The sequence below is a fragment of the Panthera tigris genome, chromosome A2 (assembly GCF_018350195.1).
Source record: "Panthera tigris isolate Pti1 chromosome A2, P.tigris_Pti1_mat1.1, whole genome shotgun sequence".
Lineage (NCBI taxonomy): Eukaryota > Metazoa > Chordata > Mammalia > Carnivora > Felidae > Panthera > Panthera tigris.
Window position 1 is genome coordinate 154,862,760 of NC_056661.1, and position 17,657 is coordinate 154,880,416.

Genomic DNA, 17,657 nt, shown 5'->3' on the forward strand with positions numbered 1-17,657 from the left:
ATGATTCCGAAAGGTTATCTAGGATCTACAATAAAAAGTCATACACATGCGTAAAACATTATTTAAAATAAGGACCAAGTTTTAAGAGCCATGTTTGGGATGGATGAAAACAAATACCAGGGTAAGATAGTGCTGGCATCTCAGTATCTACCTTGGGGCAGTATTTCTTGATCATCTGCTGAAGTCCTGTTGAATATTATGATTATAAAATTCATTGTATGCACTGCGTCAGTCGCTTTTCACATTGAGAATGAATGACAGCCAAATGCAGCCATCTGAGTGAAGTCCACTGATGTCAAATGGCACATTTGTATCGGGCACAGATAGGATGCCCGCTGCATGTGATGCCTGATGCCTGGGCATGTGGCACTCTCACGTGTGTCTGTCCAGCCATCCTGTTGTTTGTATACTGGGCTAATCTGTGATGCTCTTGAGAATGGCTGTTTTGGTTTATCTGAAGGTCCTAGTACCAAAAGACATTTTTCTTTTCTATTTTTTTTCTCTCACACTTCTGGAGGCTAGAAGTCCCAAGTCAAGATGCTGGCAAGGTTGGTTCCTTTTGAGGGCTCTCAGGAAGAAGCTGTCCGTGCCTCTCTCCTAGCCTCTGGCGGTGGTGGTCAATCCTTAGCATTCTTTGGCTTGTAGCTACATCACTCCAATTCTGTCTCTGTCTTCACATGGCTTCTCCCTGTGTGCGTGTCTGTGCTCAAATTTCCCATTTCAAAAATACTTGGCATATTGGATTAAGAGCTTAATCTACTCCAATATGATCTCACCTTAACTAATTACATCCGCAACAATCCTATTTCCAAATAAGGTCACAAGATGAAGTAGTAAGGATCAGGACTCCAACGTGTCTTTTTTGGCAACATAATTCAGCCTATAACATGGCAAAGTCACGTACATGGGAACTATGGAAAGTGGGAATTGTTACAACTTGAGCCTTTGGTGTTGACTGACTGACTGGGCGTAGATGCTGAGTCAGTGAGAAGCAACACAGCATAGAAACCGACGAGATCAGCCATGAGATGTGATGGACTGGGGTTGAGGGGAGGGGAAGTTAAGGCAGAGAAGGGAACCAGAGCCGGATAAGTAGCTTGGCCTAGAGAAGATGTCTAAGATTGGAGCGGAGTGATGGGGTAAAACTAGTCAGGAAGTCCAGATGCTGTGTTGAAGGCAAGAGAGAGATCCAATCTGGTAGATAGCTCAGGATCAGGACATCCCCTGGACAGGACAATGCAATGTTCTGACCAGCTGTCACAGCACTGAAGGGCAGCAGCCTGGACAGCAAGCCTGCTAAGGTAGGAAATAATTCCAGTTAGGCCAACCTCCCTTAACAAGACTATCATAGTGTTCAGTCCCCTTCATCTGGCATCTTGCCCTGGCTGAAATGACCTTGACCTTCTCTTGGATTAGAGAAGAGAGTTGCCTGCTGGGAGTAGGAAGAAATGAAGCTGAACAGAAAAGGCTGATTTAAATTTTAGAAGACCTTGGAACTCAGATAGAGGAAGTTGAGTTTTGACGTGATACACAGCAGCGGGGAGCCACGAACCACTTCAGGCTGAATGGAATCATGTCATGAGAAACAAAGAAAAAAATGTAAAATGCAGGAATAAAGGAAAAAGAAGATATCAGGGATAAAGAAGAACCAGAGCACTCTGGTAGAGGGCCACGTGTCATAAAGTTCAGCATTTGGGTGATAGGTTCAATTAAACTAAATATTTTTCTTTTCATACATTCGTTTTGAAGAGAGAAGCTGCATAAATAAATAACTGGAATATAAAACAACAGATCATAAGATACAAAAGAAATATGATGAGGACCACGGAATAGAAGAGATTATTATAAAGGAGAAGGTGACAATATGGAATTAAAGATGAGTAAGATTTTGACACATGTGGGAGGAAGGCAAAGTGAATTCGAGATAGAAGAGGCATGTAAACAAAGTAACGGAAGAGGAAATTGTGGGGCACACACGTGGCGTATCAAATGGTCCAGTATGGCCGAGATACGGGGTGGGTGCCAGGGAGAAGATAATGCCTGAGACTGGAAGGTAGAGTAGAGCTTGATGAGAGAGGACCATGAATGTGCTGCTTTGTTCATAGGAATGGGAAGTTGTGAGCTAGATAGGCTGCACCTAAGCAGGATGTTTGGCACACTAGGTTCGCAGAAAGTTGACCCACACCCATTCACTCGACCCCGTTACACTGTGCTAGGAGCCTCATTGCTCGGAAGCCCACTAGAAGACGAAGGCCTCCTAAGTCCATTCCCTCTCCTACAACACCCCAGCTTGTCATTGGTTCTTGAACTTTGGACGTCATTACTGCCTCAGGAATGTTTCTTTGGTGTTTTATTAAAAAAACTTTTAACAAATTCTGGGGTATCAAGATCATAGCTCAATAAAATGGACTTTGCTTTTTTCTATATATTGTGCTCAACCAAATTAATCCATGACCTTGGCATTCATTCCTTGGCCCACTCCTCTTTAGCTCAGCTGGAGAAAAATGCTCTGGGAGTATTTTCAATGGTCTGTTTTTTCATAGGAGGTATATCTTTGGTATTTTGTTGGATGTTTTAAGTATCCTCGTGACGATATGCTGCTCTGCACTGTTGTTGACAGGCCGAGTCTATGGATAATGATGTATTTGTATAATGTACAAATTAAAGGGAAGTATATGGCTGTATGGAGGAAAGAAATTATGAAATTATGAATATGACACCAGACTAGCAGAAGTTTCCAGTGTTGAGGCCATTGCTGTACCATTTTATCGCTCCTATCTCTTTCTCTCCCCCAGAGTTACTTATAAAGAACTAATAGTAGATTTCCCTTCAGATGATTCTTTGTTGTAGACCCCCTTGTTTCTCACTCCCAATAACGAGAGGGAATCCTATGCATCTATTTGTGAAACCACATGGAGTACTCTTGGGAGACATTTTGGGAGAGAATGAGCTCCAGGAGACCCATCCGTGAGTCTCAGAGGAAAAAAAATACTACCTAGTCAGTATTATGTCTGGAAATCATGATAATTTAGCTTTATTCTTTTTTTTTTTAATTCTTTTATGTTTATTTTTGAGAGAGAGAGAGAGACAGAGACAGAGCATGAGCAGGGGATGGGGAAAGAGAGAGAGAGGGAGACACAGAATCTGAAGCAGGCCAGACTCTGAGCTGTCAGCACAGAGCCCAAGGTAGGGCTCGAACCCATGAACCATGAGATCATGACCTGAGCCAAAGTTGGGAGCTTAACTGACTGAGCCACCCAGGTGCCCCTTGGCTTTCTTCTTTTCCATCTTACAAAGTATCTTTTTTTTCTTGGCCTATTGTGTTGTTGAGACCTTCAATATACTTTTAATTCTAGAAGTCACCTAATATTTTTTTTTAAAGGGAATGTTTTTGACATTTTCCCATTTAGTAACATGCTTATTGTAGTTTTTTGATAGATACCCATTATCCAACTGAGGAAGTTACTTTTTACTCCAGTTTGCTAAGAATTTTATCATGAAGAGCTGGTGAATGTAAATGACTATAAGGTGTACTTTCTTTAATAAGTTATTGTGGTGAATTACAAAAGTGGATTTTCTAATATCAAAAGATCTGTGTATTTCTAGAAGGAACACTACTTGGTCATTACTTAATATATTGCTAAGTTCTGTTTTTAATGCTGTGTGTCCTTTTTCTTTTAGGCTTTTGCATTTGTGTTTATGGATACAGCTGGGCCCTAGTTTTCCTTTTTCTTTCATGTCTCATTTAGGTGTAAAATATCTCCTTCTTTGTTTCTTTTCTTGCTTTTTTTTAAAGACTACTTTTTTATGTTTATTTATTTTTGGGGAGGGGAGGGGCGGGGGGGTGGGGCAGAGGACCTGAAGTGCAAGTTCTGTGCTGACGGCAGAGAGCCCGATGTGGGGCTCAAACTCACAAACTGTGAGATCATGACCTGAGCCAAAGTCAGATGCTCAACTGACGGAGGCACCTGGGCGCTCCATTCGTTCACTCTTTTAATTTTTAAGAAGCATCGAGGTTGGGGGAGACCTCAGTGAGGACTTGGGTAGAGCAGAGCTTGATCAGGTCTTCAACAGTCCTCAGCATCTGGTTTCTCACCATCTCTGAGTCAACCTCAGTTCTCTTTGTGTTGGTGCAGGAGCCTGTATATATCCATCATGTAAAAAGTAAACTAAGTGGAAACATCTTTCCTTTTTTTGTGTACTTTGTCCACTAATTACTGAGGAGCCTCTTTAAAAATATTCCATTTTGTACTATCTTCTTCAGTTTTGCCTCGTTAGAGTCTTTAAAACCTTTCTGTACATATGTTCTGTAAATATGTGAAAAAAACTTCAGCGCATATCAAGTTTGTGATGTCATATCTCCCTGGAGCCTTTTGTCATTATTTAGTGACTCTGTCTCCCTAATGGTGCAATTTTACTTGAGGCCTATTTGTCAGGTGTTGCTAAAGTGACACTAGCTTTTGGGTAGCATCCTACTCACATAACCTATTTCTGCCTCTTTTATGTACTTTTGTGAGCTTAAATTTTAGGTGTGGCATTTCAGCTGAATTGATTTCTAAGCAGTCATCGCTGAATTTATTTCTGTAAATTTAATCTGTTTTTGTCTTTTAAGTTAAGTTTTTAAAGCACATCATATTTGACCTAACCCATTTTTTCCTAAGGTCTCATTTTGTGTTTTGCATTGGTTCTGTTTCTCTATGTCCTGCTCCCTACCCGCTCCCTACCCCACCCCCCACCTGCATGTTTTCTTTCGTTAGTTTTTGCATCGAGGATTTTTTCCCCTGAGCTTTTAATTCTGTATTGGAAGTTACACGTGTTTTATTATTTTGTCAGTGCCTCTTAAACTTAAATCCTCACATCCAACTTAAAGGACGTTCGTGTCTTTGATCTAATTCTTCTTTTTAGGGTTTTTCAATCCTATTCACATCATCAGTTTTCATAGCTTCTCTTTACAACTATTTTCCTAGGTTTCACATCCTTTCTACTTTCTTATTTATGTGCATCAGGCTTCTCTTTCTGCTTCTCGTGACTGCTTGGTTCCACTGCAGGAACTGCTGTTTTCAAGTTGGCCAACAGAGACTGTTCACTTTTCTGGCTACTGCAGCCAATTCTTTGATCTTTACCCTTTCCAGTTCAATGAAGACATTAAGTGCTGGGAAGCATGCAAAAACCATTCTGTTTAACGCCCTTTTCAGCACCTTTCTCTTTTCCTGATGCACCGAGGCTTCATCTGAGTTGACTTGGAAAGGAAAAAACAAAAAAAACTGTTGATGGAAGTTGGGTTTGCAGTGACCCCGATCCCATAGCATACTGTCTGCAGATAGACAGTTTTCCCTTCCTTAAATTGGTATCCACATAAAAATAAGCATGGGGGCTCCTGGGTGGCTCAGTTGGTTAAGCATCCAACTTCTGCTAAGGTTATGATCTCGTGGTTCATGGGTTCAAGCCCTGAGTTGGGCTCTCTGTGGTCAGCGCAGAGCTCACTTCGGACCCTCCGTCTCCCTCTCTCTGCCCCTCCCCCACACTCTGTCTTTCTCTCAAAAGTAAATAAATACACTTAAAAAATTAGCATGTGATTAGATCTAATTGTTCATATATCTAAGCAAGTGCTTTTTGTCTTATCATTTACAAAGCATGGCCATGTTCTCCTGGCAACGTGCTTAACAGAAACTCAACCGGGAGTATAGGAAAAAGGCAACGGATACCAGAGAACTAAGTTTTGGTCCTTGCCTTCTCAATAGCTAACTAAGTAACCTTTGGCAGGTCAGTTCACCTCTGTGAACCTCTGTCTGTCTGAGGTTCTTCATCTGTAAAATCTGTGTAGTGGGATGTATTAGTTATTTATTGCTTTGTGACATTATCCCCAAATTTAATGGCTTAACACAAAAACAATCTTTTCTCACATTTTTTTTATGGTCACAAATCTGGCTTTGATGTAGCTGGGTGCTTTTGGCTCAAAGTCTTTTAGAAGACTGCAATCAAGGTGTCTGCTGGGGCTGTGGTGTAATACTTTTCAGGTTCATTCATGTGATTGTTGGCAGGATTGAGATCCTCCAGTGTTGCTGGATGAGAACCTCAGTTCCTAGCAGGCCATTGGCCAGAGACCTCCCTTAGTTCCTTCCCATATGGTTCCATCCACAATACGTCTCTACTGGAGACTGAGGGCTCCAGTAGAGCAAGGGAAAGAGAGCAAGCAAGACAGGAGACATCATCTTTCTGTAATCTAATATTAGAAGCAATATCCCATTATTTTTGTGTTATTCTATTAGTTACAAGTCACTAGGTCTAGTTCACACTCAAGAGGAAGAGGTTTCTTTGTACTTGTTTATAGTTAACTTGGTTGCTTCTCTCAAATAAATTAGTTGAAGTGAGAAAGGGATTGCATTCATTTTAGTCTCCACTGGATTCTGTCTTTAATTGTGGTATAAGGCAGGCACTTTTCTTAACTAAAAATTAGACTGTATTTGGGTTTCAAGGAACAATTACTTTCTACCTTTGGGGACGTTGAGAGATTATCTATCTATCTATCTATCTATCATCTATCTTTCCATCCATATACATCACACACACACACACACACACACACACACACACACACAATAGATGTGTTTAAAAGTCAAAGAAAACTGATTTGATTTCAAAGCTTCTGAATAAAGCAAGGTCCTTTTTCTGAAAAAACAAAACCAGTATAAATGAAGCTTCATTTGTAATTTTGGGTTACTGGTGATATACCTATATTGTAGTTTAGGATATTTAAATAAATTTATCAGTTTTGTTGTGATGGCAGATATGGGACTGCATTGCATTCCCTATATCATTATATAATAACACTAGCAGGATAGGACATTGGCCATAAAAATTAGTCTTTGAGTACAAGGTGTGCATTGACTGAGATATGGCACAATGTCTCTAAATATCATTGTAAAGCGAGGTTAATGATACCACAAGCTGAAATTTTATTTGTAAGTGATAATGTTCTATAAATTACTTGACAAATCTCTTATTTTAGGCCACATGTGATCAGCGTGGGTGCTGCTGGAGACCACAGGGGACCATAAGTGTGCCCTGGTGCTACTATTCTAAAAGCCATGGTTATCAAATGGAGGGTGACCTTGTAAAAACAAATGCAGGTAAGCCAGACAATGAGGCAGGAGCTCCAGATCCTCTGGACATTGGCTCTGTTTGCAGCAAAGGAAAGCCTTAGTGGCATGCAGAGTATCACCCTGCACAGCCACGCGACTGCAGGTGACAGAAAGTGGGCACTGCTCTAAGGCAAGGGTGACAATCCCTTTCGGCATCAAGAAAAAAAAATCCAATCTTGGGAGTTAGAAGGCGTGTTCTATTCCTGGCTCTACCTTTATGTCCCTTGGTAACCTTGTACAAACATTGTGAGCTCTTTGGCCCCCAAGTTTCTAACTTTTAAAGTTTGTTTGTTTGTTTGTTTGTTTGTTTGTTTAGAGACAGAGACAGCACGAGTGGGAAGGGGCAGAGAGAGGGAGAGAGAATTCCAAGCAGGCTCCGCACTGCCAGTACAGAGACAGACATAGGGCTTGAAACCATGAACTGCGAGATCGTGACCTGAGCCAAAAATCAAGAGTCGGACGCTTAATGGACTAAGCCACCCAGGCGCCCCCAAGTTTCTAACTTTTAAAGAGAGGGGTTTGAACTTAGTAACCTCTGAGACTGCTTACAACTCTAATATAACGTGATTTTGCTGATATGGAAACAATTACAATTTCATACACATTTTATGTCAATGTCAGTATTTATGAACTAAACACCTTCTCTTCTTTCTCCCACCCTAAAATGTAGGGATACTAATGAACATTCTGGAGGTTAACAGAGGGTGACTACTTTGGGGAGGCTGTTAGCATAAAGGAAGGGGCACGTTGCCCCTCCAAGGCTCTTGGCCTGATGGCCTTTACTAATAAGGTCTCAATTATCACCTGCCTTATCACAGAACATGGGACATGGCATCAGTGTATATGATCACCTGTAATGTAACATGAGAATAACTGAGAATGAACAGAGTATATATATATAAATCGAAGGCCAAGTGTGCAAAGGGTATATGATTAACACAGAATGGCTGATGGACTGATTGAAAGAGAATTAGGCCTTTGCATGGGAGATTTCAAGCAGATTTTGTAAGAGAGGCATGAGTTTTAGAGGGAAGTGACAGTACCCAGATTCACAATCTGGCCCAAGGTAATATGTGCATATGACAGGTGTAAATCTATCTCTTCCCTTTTAAGAAAAAAAGGCCGACAGTCCGTTTGACATAAAGCTTAATTTGTATTAGCTATTGTTTGCTAGTTTACACAGACAGCTATGTAAACCTTTTCCCCTCTACATACTAGGATTCACAGCCCAGTTGGACAGGTTGCCTTCTCCATCCCTGTTTGGAAATGATGTCAACAGTGTCCTTCTCACAGCAGAATACCAGACAGCCAACCGTTTCCACTTTAAGGTTGTGATTTCTTTATTCTTTAAACATCTTTTTGAAATGTTCTTGTTCTCTACCTGATAACCACAGTTACTACAAAATAGGCAATGCTGCTAATGGAGGTTTTTTTCTCTACTGACATTATTCTTACCTAGTACCTATATGTTGAAGGCATCTGTTGCCTTCCTTCAGTGTGACTGCCTCCTGAATATATTTTATAGAGTCAACTGGTAAAACTTGGCTTTCATATATGTGTCCTTGAGACCATGTGAAATGTATTCAGGAGGGAAAAAGGAAAGAATTATCACAGCTGTGCAAACTCTAGAGATAGTCCTTCTCTGTAGACTTACAATGTGTATTTCTACCAAAAGACTAACTTCTGCCCAAGTGTTAACCATTTGACTTGGTAATATAATGGGTACATCTACCTCAGACATAATGCCATTTGGATCAGTTCCTGAGTTCAGTACTGTGAGCATAGACATTGGGGAGCACTGCTGTTGGTAGGGAGGCTTCTATCTTGGAAATACTGAGAAGTTTCCATTTTGACTTTCTTTTCCTTCATGTCTCTGGCCAGTTGACCGACCAGAGCAAGGACAGGTACGAAGTGCCCCATGAACATGTGCAACCCTTCAAAGGAAATGCTGCTTCTCCTTTGACCTATGAGGTTGTTGTCTCCAAACAGCCATTTAGCATCAACGTGATCAGAAGAAGCAATAATCGTGTCCTGTAAGTTTTGAAAACCTTCTGGGGATCAGAGTAGGAAGGACGGGGGGAGGGAGGTTTGCAAGCCTAAGGAAGAAGGGTACATGCATTTCACATTCCTGAAGGTTGTAAGCCCACTGTTGGTGAACAGACTGTCTCCAAATGTATACTTTTGTCCGCCTTCCTCTCTCCTCCCCCTCCTCCACCTCTTCCTCCTCCTCCTCCCTTCTTTTCTTGTTGTTGTGGTTATTACTAAGCACTTATTATAGGCCAGGCACTGGGCTGTGTCCTTTTTTCCATTTTTCCTGCTGTGTGCTCAGTTTTTCCTCTTTATTTCCCCCTTTCCTCCATCCATCTGACCATGTGTCCACCAGTAACTATTTACGGAACATCTATTATAATGTAAGAATAGTATTTTGGTCACGCAGTAGGGTGTCTAAGGGAAAAAGAAGTCCTGATCTCTTGGCATCTATGGGAAAAAATCACAGAAGGGCAAATGGGGCCAGTTAAATAGGGGATATTGAGTCATCAAAACATAGAGGACACTTTTCTAAGAGGTCGTGTCCTTTCCACTCCACTTGCCCACCTGTCCCTGCATTTTGCATCGACGTCTAGGTTGGACTCAAGCATTGGACCCCTCCTGTTTGCCGATCAGTTCCTGCAGTTCTCCACCCGACTGCCCAGTCCTAACGTGTATGGTCTGGGAGAACAGGTGCACCGACAGTACCGGCATGACATGAATTGGAAGACCTGGTCCATGTTTGCCAGGGACACAATCCCCAATGGGGTAAGCTCTCAGGATGGCCCCCTCTGCACTGAAGGTCGTAGACTCATCCTTGACAGTCACTGCTAGCAGTGTAGGATGATAGTTGAGTGAGACTCTGGGGTGAGGCTGTTGAGGTTTGCATTTTGACACTGCCTGCCACTCACCAGTTTTGTGGTTCCGGGCAAGTTACCTGTACGGGTCCTCAGTTTCTCATCTATAAAATGGGGGGAATATACTCCCCTCATAGGGTTGTGATAGGAATTAAAGGAATTTATAGATACAGAGTCTCTAGAACAGTCTGGATAAAGGAGATCATTGAAATGATTGATTAAGTGATTCTTGCTATATAGCATCTCTATTTACCGAAAGAACTCTAAAAACATACGTCGAATTTATTCCATTTAACAGGTGAGAAATTGAGGCTCAGAAATAGCCCAATGTTTAAAAAAAAAGTTTGAAGTAACAAAAATAGGATCTCATCCCTGGCCCGTCTAATGGAAAGCCCATGCCCTTGTTCTACCACATGCCTATCAGAAGGACAGAAAAGGTGATGAGTCAAAGCAGCTCATCCATCTGTGAATGACTGGTGATGGTTATCTGATGAAGACCCTCAGATCCTTGCTACTCAAATGGGCATCACCATGTGAGAAATGTGGGCTCTAAGCTCCCTCTTCCATCTATTGAATTAGAATCTGCATTTAGGCGTTACTGGGTGGCTCAGTTGGTTGAGCATCTGACTCTTGATTTAGGCTCAGGTCATGACCCCAGAGTCATGAGATCGAGCCCTGTGTTGGTCTCTGTGCTGAGTGTGGAGCCTGCTTTGGATTCTCTTTCTTCCTCTCTCCCTCTTCCCACACCCCCCGCCCCCTGCATGTGCACTCTCTCTACCTCTCTCTAAAAAACAAAAAACAAGAAACAAAAAACTGCATTTAACTAACATTCATATATAATTTCTTTCAATTTTTTTTAATGTTTATTTTTGAGAGAGAGAGAAAGAGCACAAGCTGGGGAGGGGCAGAGAGAGAGAGAAAGAGAGAGACATAGAATCCAAAGCAGGCTCCAGGCTCTGAGCGTCAGCACAGAGCCCAATGCAGGGCTCAAACTCACAAACCACGAGATCATGACCTGAACCAAAGTTGGACACTTAACTGACTGAGCCACCCAGGTGCCCCCGATGTAATTTCTATGCACACCAAGTTTTGAGAACTGCTTTTCTAGAGCAGTGATTTCAAGCATGACTACACATTGGAATCACCTGGAGACATTTAACAAACTCTCCACCCACAGTAACTCTATTTTAACTGGGCTAGGATGCAGCCCAGGTTGAGAAGTACTGTTCTAAAGTCTTAGAAAATCAGCTTAAGTTCTCAAGTCTACTGTTCTGAAGACTGGAAGACCAGCTATCTTGAGTAGAGCTCGATCTAGTACGTTAGAAAGATGTTTGATTCGTATTAAGGCTTGATGGAGCTTTTGCAGATGTGGTTAGGTTAAGCTTCTTTGAGAGAAGAGACCTTTTGAACTACAGCTTCCAAATTCTTGTTCTCCCACATTTTAACAGATATCACAGGCTTTCACATTTCTACTAGGTAAATGGTCATAGCTGGCTCATTCAATAAAAGAACTATAATTCACTTGGCTGACATCAACTAAATGTAGACTTGATATTTTATTTTATTATTATTATTATTTTAATCTTTATTTATTTGTGTGTGAGAGAGAAACAGAGCATGAGTGGGGAGGGGCAGAGAGAGTGGGAGACACAGAATTGGAAGCAGGATCCAGGCTCTGAGATGTCAGCACAGAGCCTAATGTGGGACTCGAACTCGCGACTGTGAAATCATGACCTGAGTGGAAGTTGAATGCTCAACCCACTGAGCCACCCAAGCACCCCTAAACTTGATATTTTAAAGATTTATTTGTTGGGGTGCCTGGGTGGTTGTGAGTTCGAGCCCCGCGTCAGGCTCTGTGCTGACAGCTCAGAGCCTGGAGCCTACTACTTCAGATTCTGTGTCTCCCCCTGTCTCTACCCGTCCTCTGCTCATGCTCTGTGTCTCTCTGTCTCTCAATAATAAATAAACGTTAAAAAAACAAAAATTAAAAAAAAAGATTTGTCTCTTCTTTGACCTTGAGGTCCCTGTCAATTACTCACATGATTAACACTGATTTCTTAGGTCATTTCCAGCCATTTGCGGTTTAGATTGTTAGATGGTAAATTTTTTATTTTTCATTTTCTTTCTGCAGGATGGAACTAACTTGTATGGTACACAGACATTCTTCCTGTGTCTTGAAGATGCTAGCGGATTGTCCTTTGGAGTGTTTCTGATGAATAGCAATGCCATGGGTAAAAAACTAAGGGAATATTCATGAAAGAATGCATAAGAGCAATTTTCAGGCCTGTGATAAGAGCAGTGGAGCCCTTTAGGAATGGCTGAACCACGGCTCAGGGGCTATGTTCTCTGATTGTCTCTTCCCTACTTCATTACCGGTTGTTGTATGGTAGCCACGAATAAGGCTTTCTCTCCTAGCTTATGATTTTCCTGAATCTGGTTGCCTCTTTTGGAATATTTTTCTATTAATAGAGTTAGAACAACTAAGCCTATTATTCTATAATCTACTCAGAGGCAGTTTCTACCAATTTGTTCTTTTCCTTCTTTAGACTCATCCAGTATAGTGGTTGATATAAACTCTGGTAGGAAACAGCCAATTGCCCTGGGCCTACGATGACAGTAGCAGGGCCTAACCAGGGAGCTACAACTGGGCAGTGAATATTTCATTTAGATAATCCAAAGATAGCAAGGTGAAGTGGAGTGGCAAGGTCATCCACAGTAAGATCAGTTTGTTTAAGAAAAAACATTGTAACATCATAGGACTCCAAGAAGTCTGCTAGCTTCCCCATCTTTAAAGGTTTAGACTGGATCATTGGTTCCCAACTTTTTTTTCTGCTTGTACCAGTAACAGTGGATCTCAGGGGTCATGAATCAATCACTACATGGGAAGAGGAGATGTGTTAGAATTTTCCAGGGTTGATGGTATTGATCCCTACCCTCTTCTCAACTGAATCAATGGACCGGATAAGAGCTGCTCAAAGCATGGCCCACCGCTCATTCACAAACTGAGTCTAGAAATGGAAAGTAAACATTGCTGTAGCATCCAAGGGCATGCATGAACCCTTTCCTGTTAATTTTCACACTATTTTACAAAAGCATCAGGTTGCAAAGAATTACAAATTAAAAAGTAAAGCTCTGATCCTTTACTACCGATTGTTTGAGACCCACTCTAGGTGACCTAACATGATTCTAAGATACCTAATAGTCTAAGAATAGACTGAGTTAGTGCAGGGATTGTACAATTATTTCAGGGTGTTGAAAGGAACCAGAAAACAGGTTGAGTGAGGCTTAAAGGGAAAGGTCCCAGGATCCTAGATATTCCATGTGAGTTATTCTTGTGACCGAAGAGTACATTTCAGTAGATCTTGAATGTTTTTATTCTTTTATTCCTAAATGCAAACCAAGGCTATGGGGAGACTTTGCCTCTGAGAACAGTGACTGGGGCTTAGAGGGATTTTGAATTTATAATCTCTGACTTTTTTTTTAACTTGGCTTTTGCTTGATGTGAGATTAACTGAGGCTAGTACCTCAGTGTATCTAATTGGGTTCCATAGCTGCAGTGATGATGGGGCATGGGGTGGGAGCAATGTGTTTTGTAGCTGTGAATGTCAGAGAAGAAAAACTTGTCCTCTTGCCTCATCAGTGTGGTATTTGGGGGCCTGTGAATCAAACTGACAAGAGATGGGCTAGCAAGAGAAAAGACAGTTTATTTACATGTGCAACATGGGAATACAGAAGAATGCTCAGCCAAGAGTAACTCAGAGGGGTGTTTAGAACTTGGGGCTTATATTCTACCCTGATACATAAATGGGATGGGAAGAAAGGACACTTATGAAAAACCAAAGGACTTTTTGGAAAGATAATGAGCCCTTAGTGGGAAGATAGAATATTCTTGTGACGATGTCTGCTTGGGTGTGGTGCCGAAGTTTTGTCTCTCCAGGGGTGGGAATTTATGACAAGCGAGTTATTCTGGAAGCCCTGCTTTTTGGTTGATAAGGGATTTCAGAAACTCAAATGTTTTCAGCTTGAAATAACTTCTGTGCTACAGTGGCTTATCTGGACCCTTTCAAGAAATTGATTGCTTTTTCATGAAAGCCTGAATCCTGACATAGGGAGTGAAGACACTCTAATCACCAATTACTGAGATCTGTTCTCAGAACAAATGCGTTGCCTTTCCCGTGCTGTGAGGGCAGACTCGATCAGCAGAAGTGTGCCTCTTTGTATACAAAATTTGAGGCACTGGATTCACTTTATTAATATTCAGATGATTGAGGATCCTGCAGTCTAAAACTTTGTAATTAAAACTAGAGTAAATTCTAATATTTATTTTTTTCGCTTTTAATCTTGCAAGAGGTTGCCCTCCAGCCCGCCCCAGCTGTCACTTACCGCACCATTGGAGGCATCCTCGACTTCTATGTGTTTTTGGGAAACACTCCAGAGCAAGTTGTTCAAGAATATCTAGAGGTAAACTTATGATATCATGATTATGACTGAGGAAATAAATCATAAATAGTGCAAAGAAAAGTAAATTTAATAGGCAAGCACAAAAAATCTGCTATTATAAGTCGCTGCTGTAAATCTGCAACTACAAATTGACCCTCCCTTCAATGATTTATAAAAGGGGCTAGGAAAATAGACTAATATTCTAACATTAGGAAATGGTATCTTGGGAAATGGAATATGTCTTATGCCACCCAATCAATGCTTACAAAGTTTTGTTTAAAATAGAGCATCTGTGGGGTGCCTGGGTGGCTCAGTCAGTTAAGCACCTGACTCTTGATCTTGGCTCAGGTCATGATCTCATGGTGGTGAGATTGAGCTGGGCGTTGGGCTCCCCACTAGGCATGAAGACTACTTGGGATTCTCTCTCTCCCTCTCTTGCTGCCCCTCTCTTGTTCCTGTACTTGCTCTCTCTCTCTCTCTTAAAATAAATAAAACTTTTAAAAAATAGAGTATTTGCTAACTTTTATTTCACATACTTCTATCAGCTCATTGGACGGCCAGCCCTTCCCTCATACTGGGCACTTGGATTTCATCTCAGTCGGTATGATTATGGAACCCTACAGAGCATGAGAGAAGTCGTGGAGAGAAACCGTGCCGCACAGCTTCCTTATGTAAGTAAGGCTTTAAACATCTTCCAGTAATGAAGGAATTCCCTTGGGGAATAAATAAAACTGTTTATACTGTCTCCCCCTGAATTTTTTTTTAAATATACAATACAAAGATTTTTATCTATTCAGAAGGCTAGACATTTTGTTGGGCTAGCCATTCCTTTAAGGTACTAGTTCTTTTTAGTAGGAAATAGTAGAGACCACAATTTTGGAGTTAGGAGGCAATATGTTTGTCTCTGTTTTTCTTTAAAAAATTTTTTTGATGTTTATTGATATTTGAGAGAGAGAGAGAGTGCGAGCTGGGGAGGGGTAAAGAGAGGGAGACACAGAATCTGAAGCAGGCTCCAGGCTCCGAGCTGTCAGCACAGAGCCTGATGTGGGGGGCTCGAACTCACAAACCATGAGATGGTGACCTGAGCCGAAGTCAGATGCTTAACCAACTGAGCCACCCAGGCACCCCAGTCTCTGTTTTTCTTATAACATTTTATTAGCAAAACTTTCTTATGCTTACTCTATTGACTACATTTATAGAATGTGTTTTTATTTGAATTCTCAAAGGATTTCTTTCCCTAGTTTCAGTGAGCAAAAGTGCATAGTACATACACATGATAATAGCATATTTTTATATTTTGGGTGGTCACATCTGAATGTATCTGGTATATCAGGGAGAGTGAGGTTTTTCAAGAGTGAGGTTTTGCAATGGGAAGAACCCAGTAGTGTCTGGAATAACACTCCTCTCTCCCCAACCCCAGATGCATACGTCCTAGAGCAAGAGTCCATTTCATTCCGGGCTCCACTATTTTCATACAGGCCAAATTAGGAAAAAATAGGTGCCAAAGAAAACTTGAATTACGAGAGAAGCAATGAAACAAAATGTGGGGCAGTACAATGTGGGAGACATGGGACAGACAGCCCCTTCTTCCCCCTTGTCTTGTGGATGGCGTAGGATATAGGTATGGATATGTTTTTGATAGCCTTAGTGATTTGTTGTAGTTGTTGTGGCTTGTTTGTTAGAATGGCTTTTAAGGCCAGAGGGCCAGGCAGCAAGGTCAGATGATGCAGTTAACCTGATTCCAGGGGTGGGAGTCAGGTCTTAGGGAAAACAATGGGTCCTCTGTTTTTGAAATTACTATTGGAGGAAAAGCACCTAGATGCCAGGGACCGATCCAGAACCCTGTGCAGGGCACAGCACAGAGTCAGTGTGTATTGTGGATAATAACAATGATAATAGGACTGAGTCATTCGAACAGGGAAATTCCTGAGCACAAGGTTGTGGACTTTGTGTATTCTTTCAGGATGTTCAGCATGCTGATATTGATTATATGGACGAGAGGAAGGACTTCACTTATGACCCAGTAAATTTTAAAGGCTTCCCTGAGTTTGTGAAGGAGTTACACAATAACGGACAGAAATTGGTCATCATTGTGGTACGTGCCGCCCTCTTTGTCCTCCAGGTCAGGTGCTTGCTCTTCCTTGTCATTACATCCACCTCCCTCTCCACCGCACCCCCCCCCCCGCCCCAATTCCCAACCTCCTTTCTGTGCCTCAAGCTTGAAGCTGGGTCCTTCATTGTATTTTTCCTCTTCTTAGGATCCAGCCATCTCCAACAACTCTTCCCCAAGCAATCCCTATAGCCCGTATGACAGGGGTTCAGATGCGAAGATATGGGTGAATGTTTCAGATGGGGTGACTCCACTCATTGGGGAGGTAATTGAATGGGGATATGGGGGCTGGTGCTGGCACAGGGGCTGTGGCAGTGTGTGTGTGTGTGTGTGTGTGTGTGTGTGTGTGTGTGTGTGTAGTTGTCTTGTTGGACACTTTCAGATGCCTTATACACATGGTGGGGATAAACTTGCCCCTGTCGTCTCATCCCCAGACACCTACCAGCCATCTCACTCATGCAATCCCCCCACAGCCAAGTCCTTTAAACAATAGCCTGCACACTGAATACCCTGTCCTCACCCTCACGCCCCTTCCCTCTCCAGCTGACTGTAGGTGGCTGTCCTCCCCTCCATGTCACTGGTGCTGCCCTGATGGATACCGCCACATACCTCCTAACTGCCAGATCCAATGGAACCATTTCATTCCACTTTGTACTCTGTTTCTTTGTAGTATTTCACCAGTTTGACTACCTCTGCCTCAAACTTTTACTCGTCCATGTTTTCACAAGGGTGTTATCTGTTGGTTCAATTCTTTTCTTTTTTTTTATTTTAGAGAGAGAATGTGAGTGAGAGCATGGGAGAGAGAGAATCTTTTTTTTTTCAATTATTCTAAAGTTTATTTATTTTGAGAGAGAGAGAGAGAGAGAGAGAGAGCACACATAAGCAGGGGAGAGGCAGAGACAGGGAGAGAAAGAATCCCAGGCTGGCTTCTTGCTGCCAGCATGGAGCCCAATGCAGGGCTCGAACACACGAATTGTGAAATCATGACCTGAACCGAAGTCAGGAGTCAGATGCTCAACTAACTAAGCCACCCAGCACCACCCCCACCCCCCTCCCGAGAGAAAGAATCTTGAACAGGTG

At 42.0% G+C, this 17,657-nt stretch overlaps 1 protein-coding gene across 3 annotated transcripts in view; it reads left to right on the forward strand.

Moving 5' to 3' along the window:
* Positions 1-17,657, forward strand: part of MGAM (maltase-glucoamylase) — a 96,535-nt gene that overhangs the window by 22,904 nt on the left and 55,974 nt on the right. For all 3 annotated transcript variants that reach the window (XM_042973967.1, XM_042973970.1, XM_042973969.1), the window contains exons 4-12: positions 7,010-7,130; positions 8,361-8,470; positions 9,024-9,175; positions 9,767-9,938; positions 12,159-12,258; positions 14,376-14,488; positions 15,013-15,138; positions 16,431-16,562; positions 16,726-16,842. In XM_042973967.1, the coding sequence (XP_042829901.1) occupies positions 7,010-7,130; positions 8,361-8,470; positions 9,024-9,175; positions 9,767-9,938; positions 12,159-12,258; positions 14,376-14,488; positions 15,013-15,138; positions 16,431-16,562; positions 16,726-16,842 (1,143 nt within the window). The remainder of the gene's footprint in view (positions 1-7,009; positions 7,131-8,360; positions 8,471-9,023; positions 9,176-9,766; positions 9,939-12,158; positions 12,259-14,375; positions 14,489-15,012; positions 15,139-16,430; positions 16,563-16,725; positions 16,843-17,657) is intronic.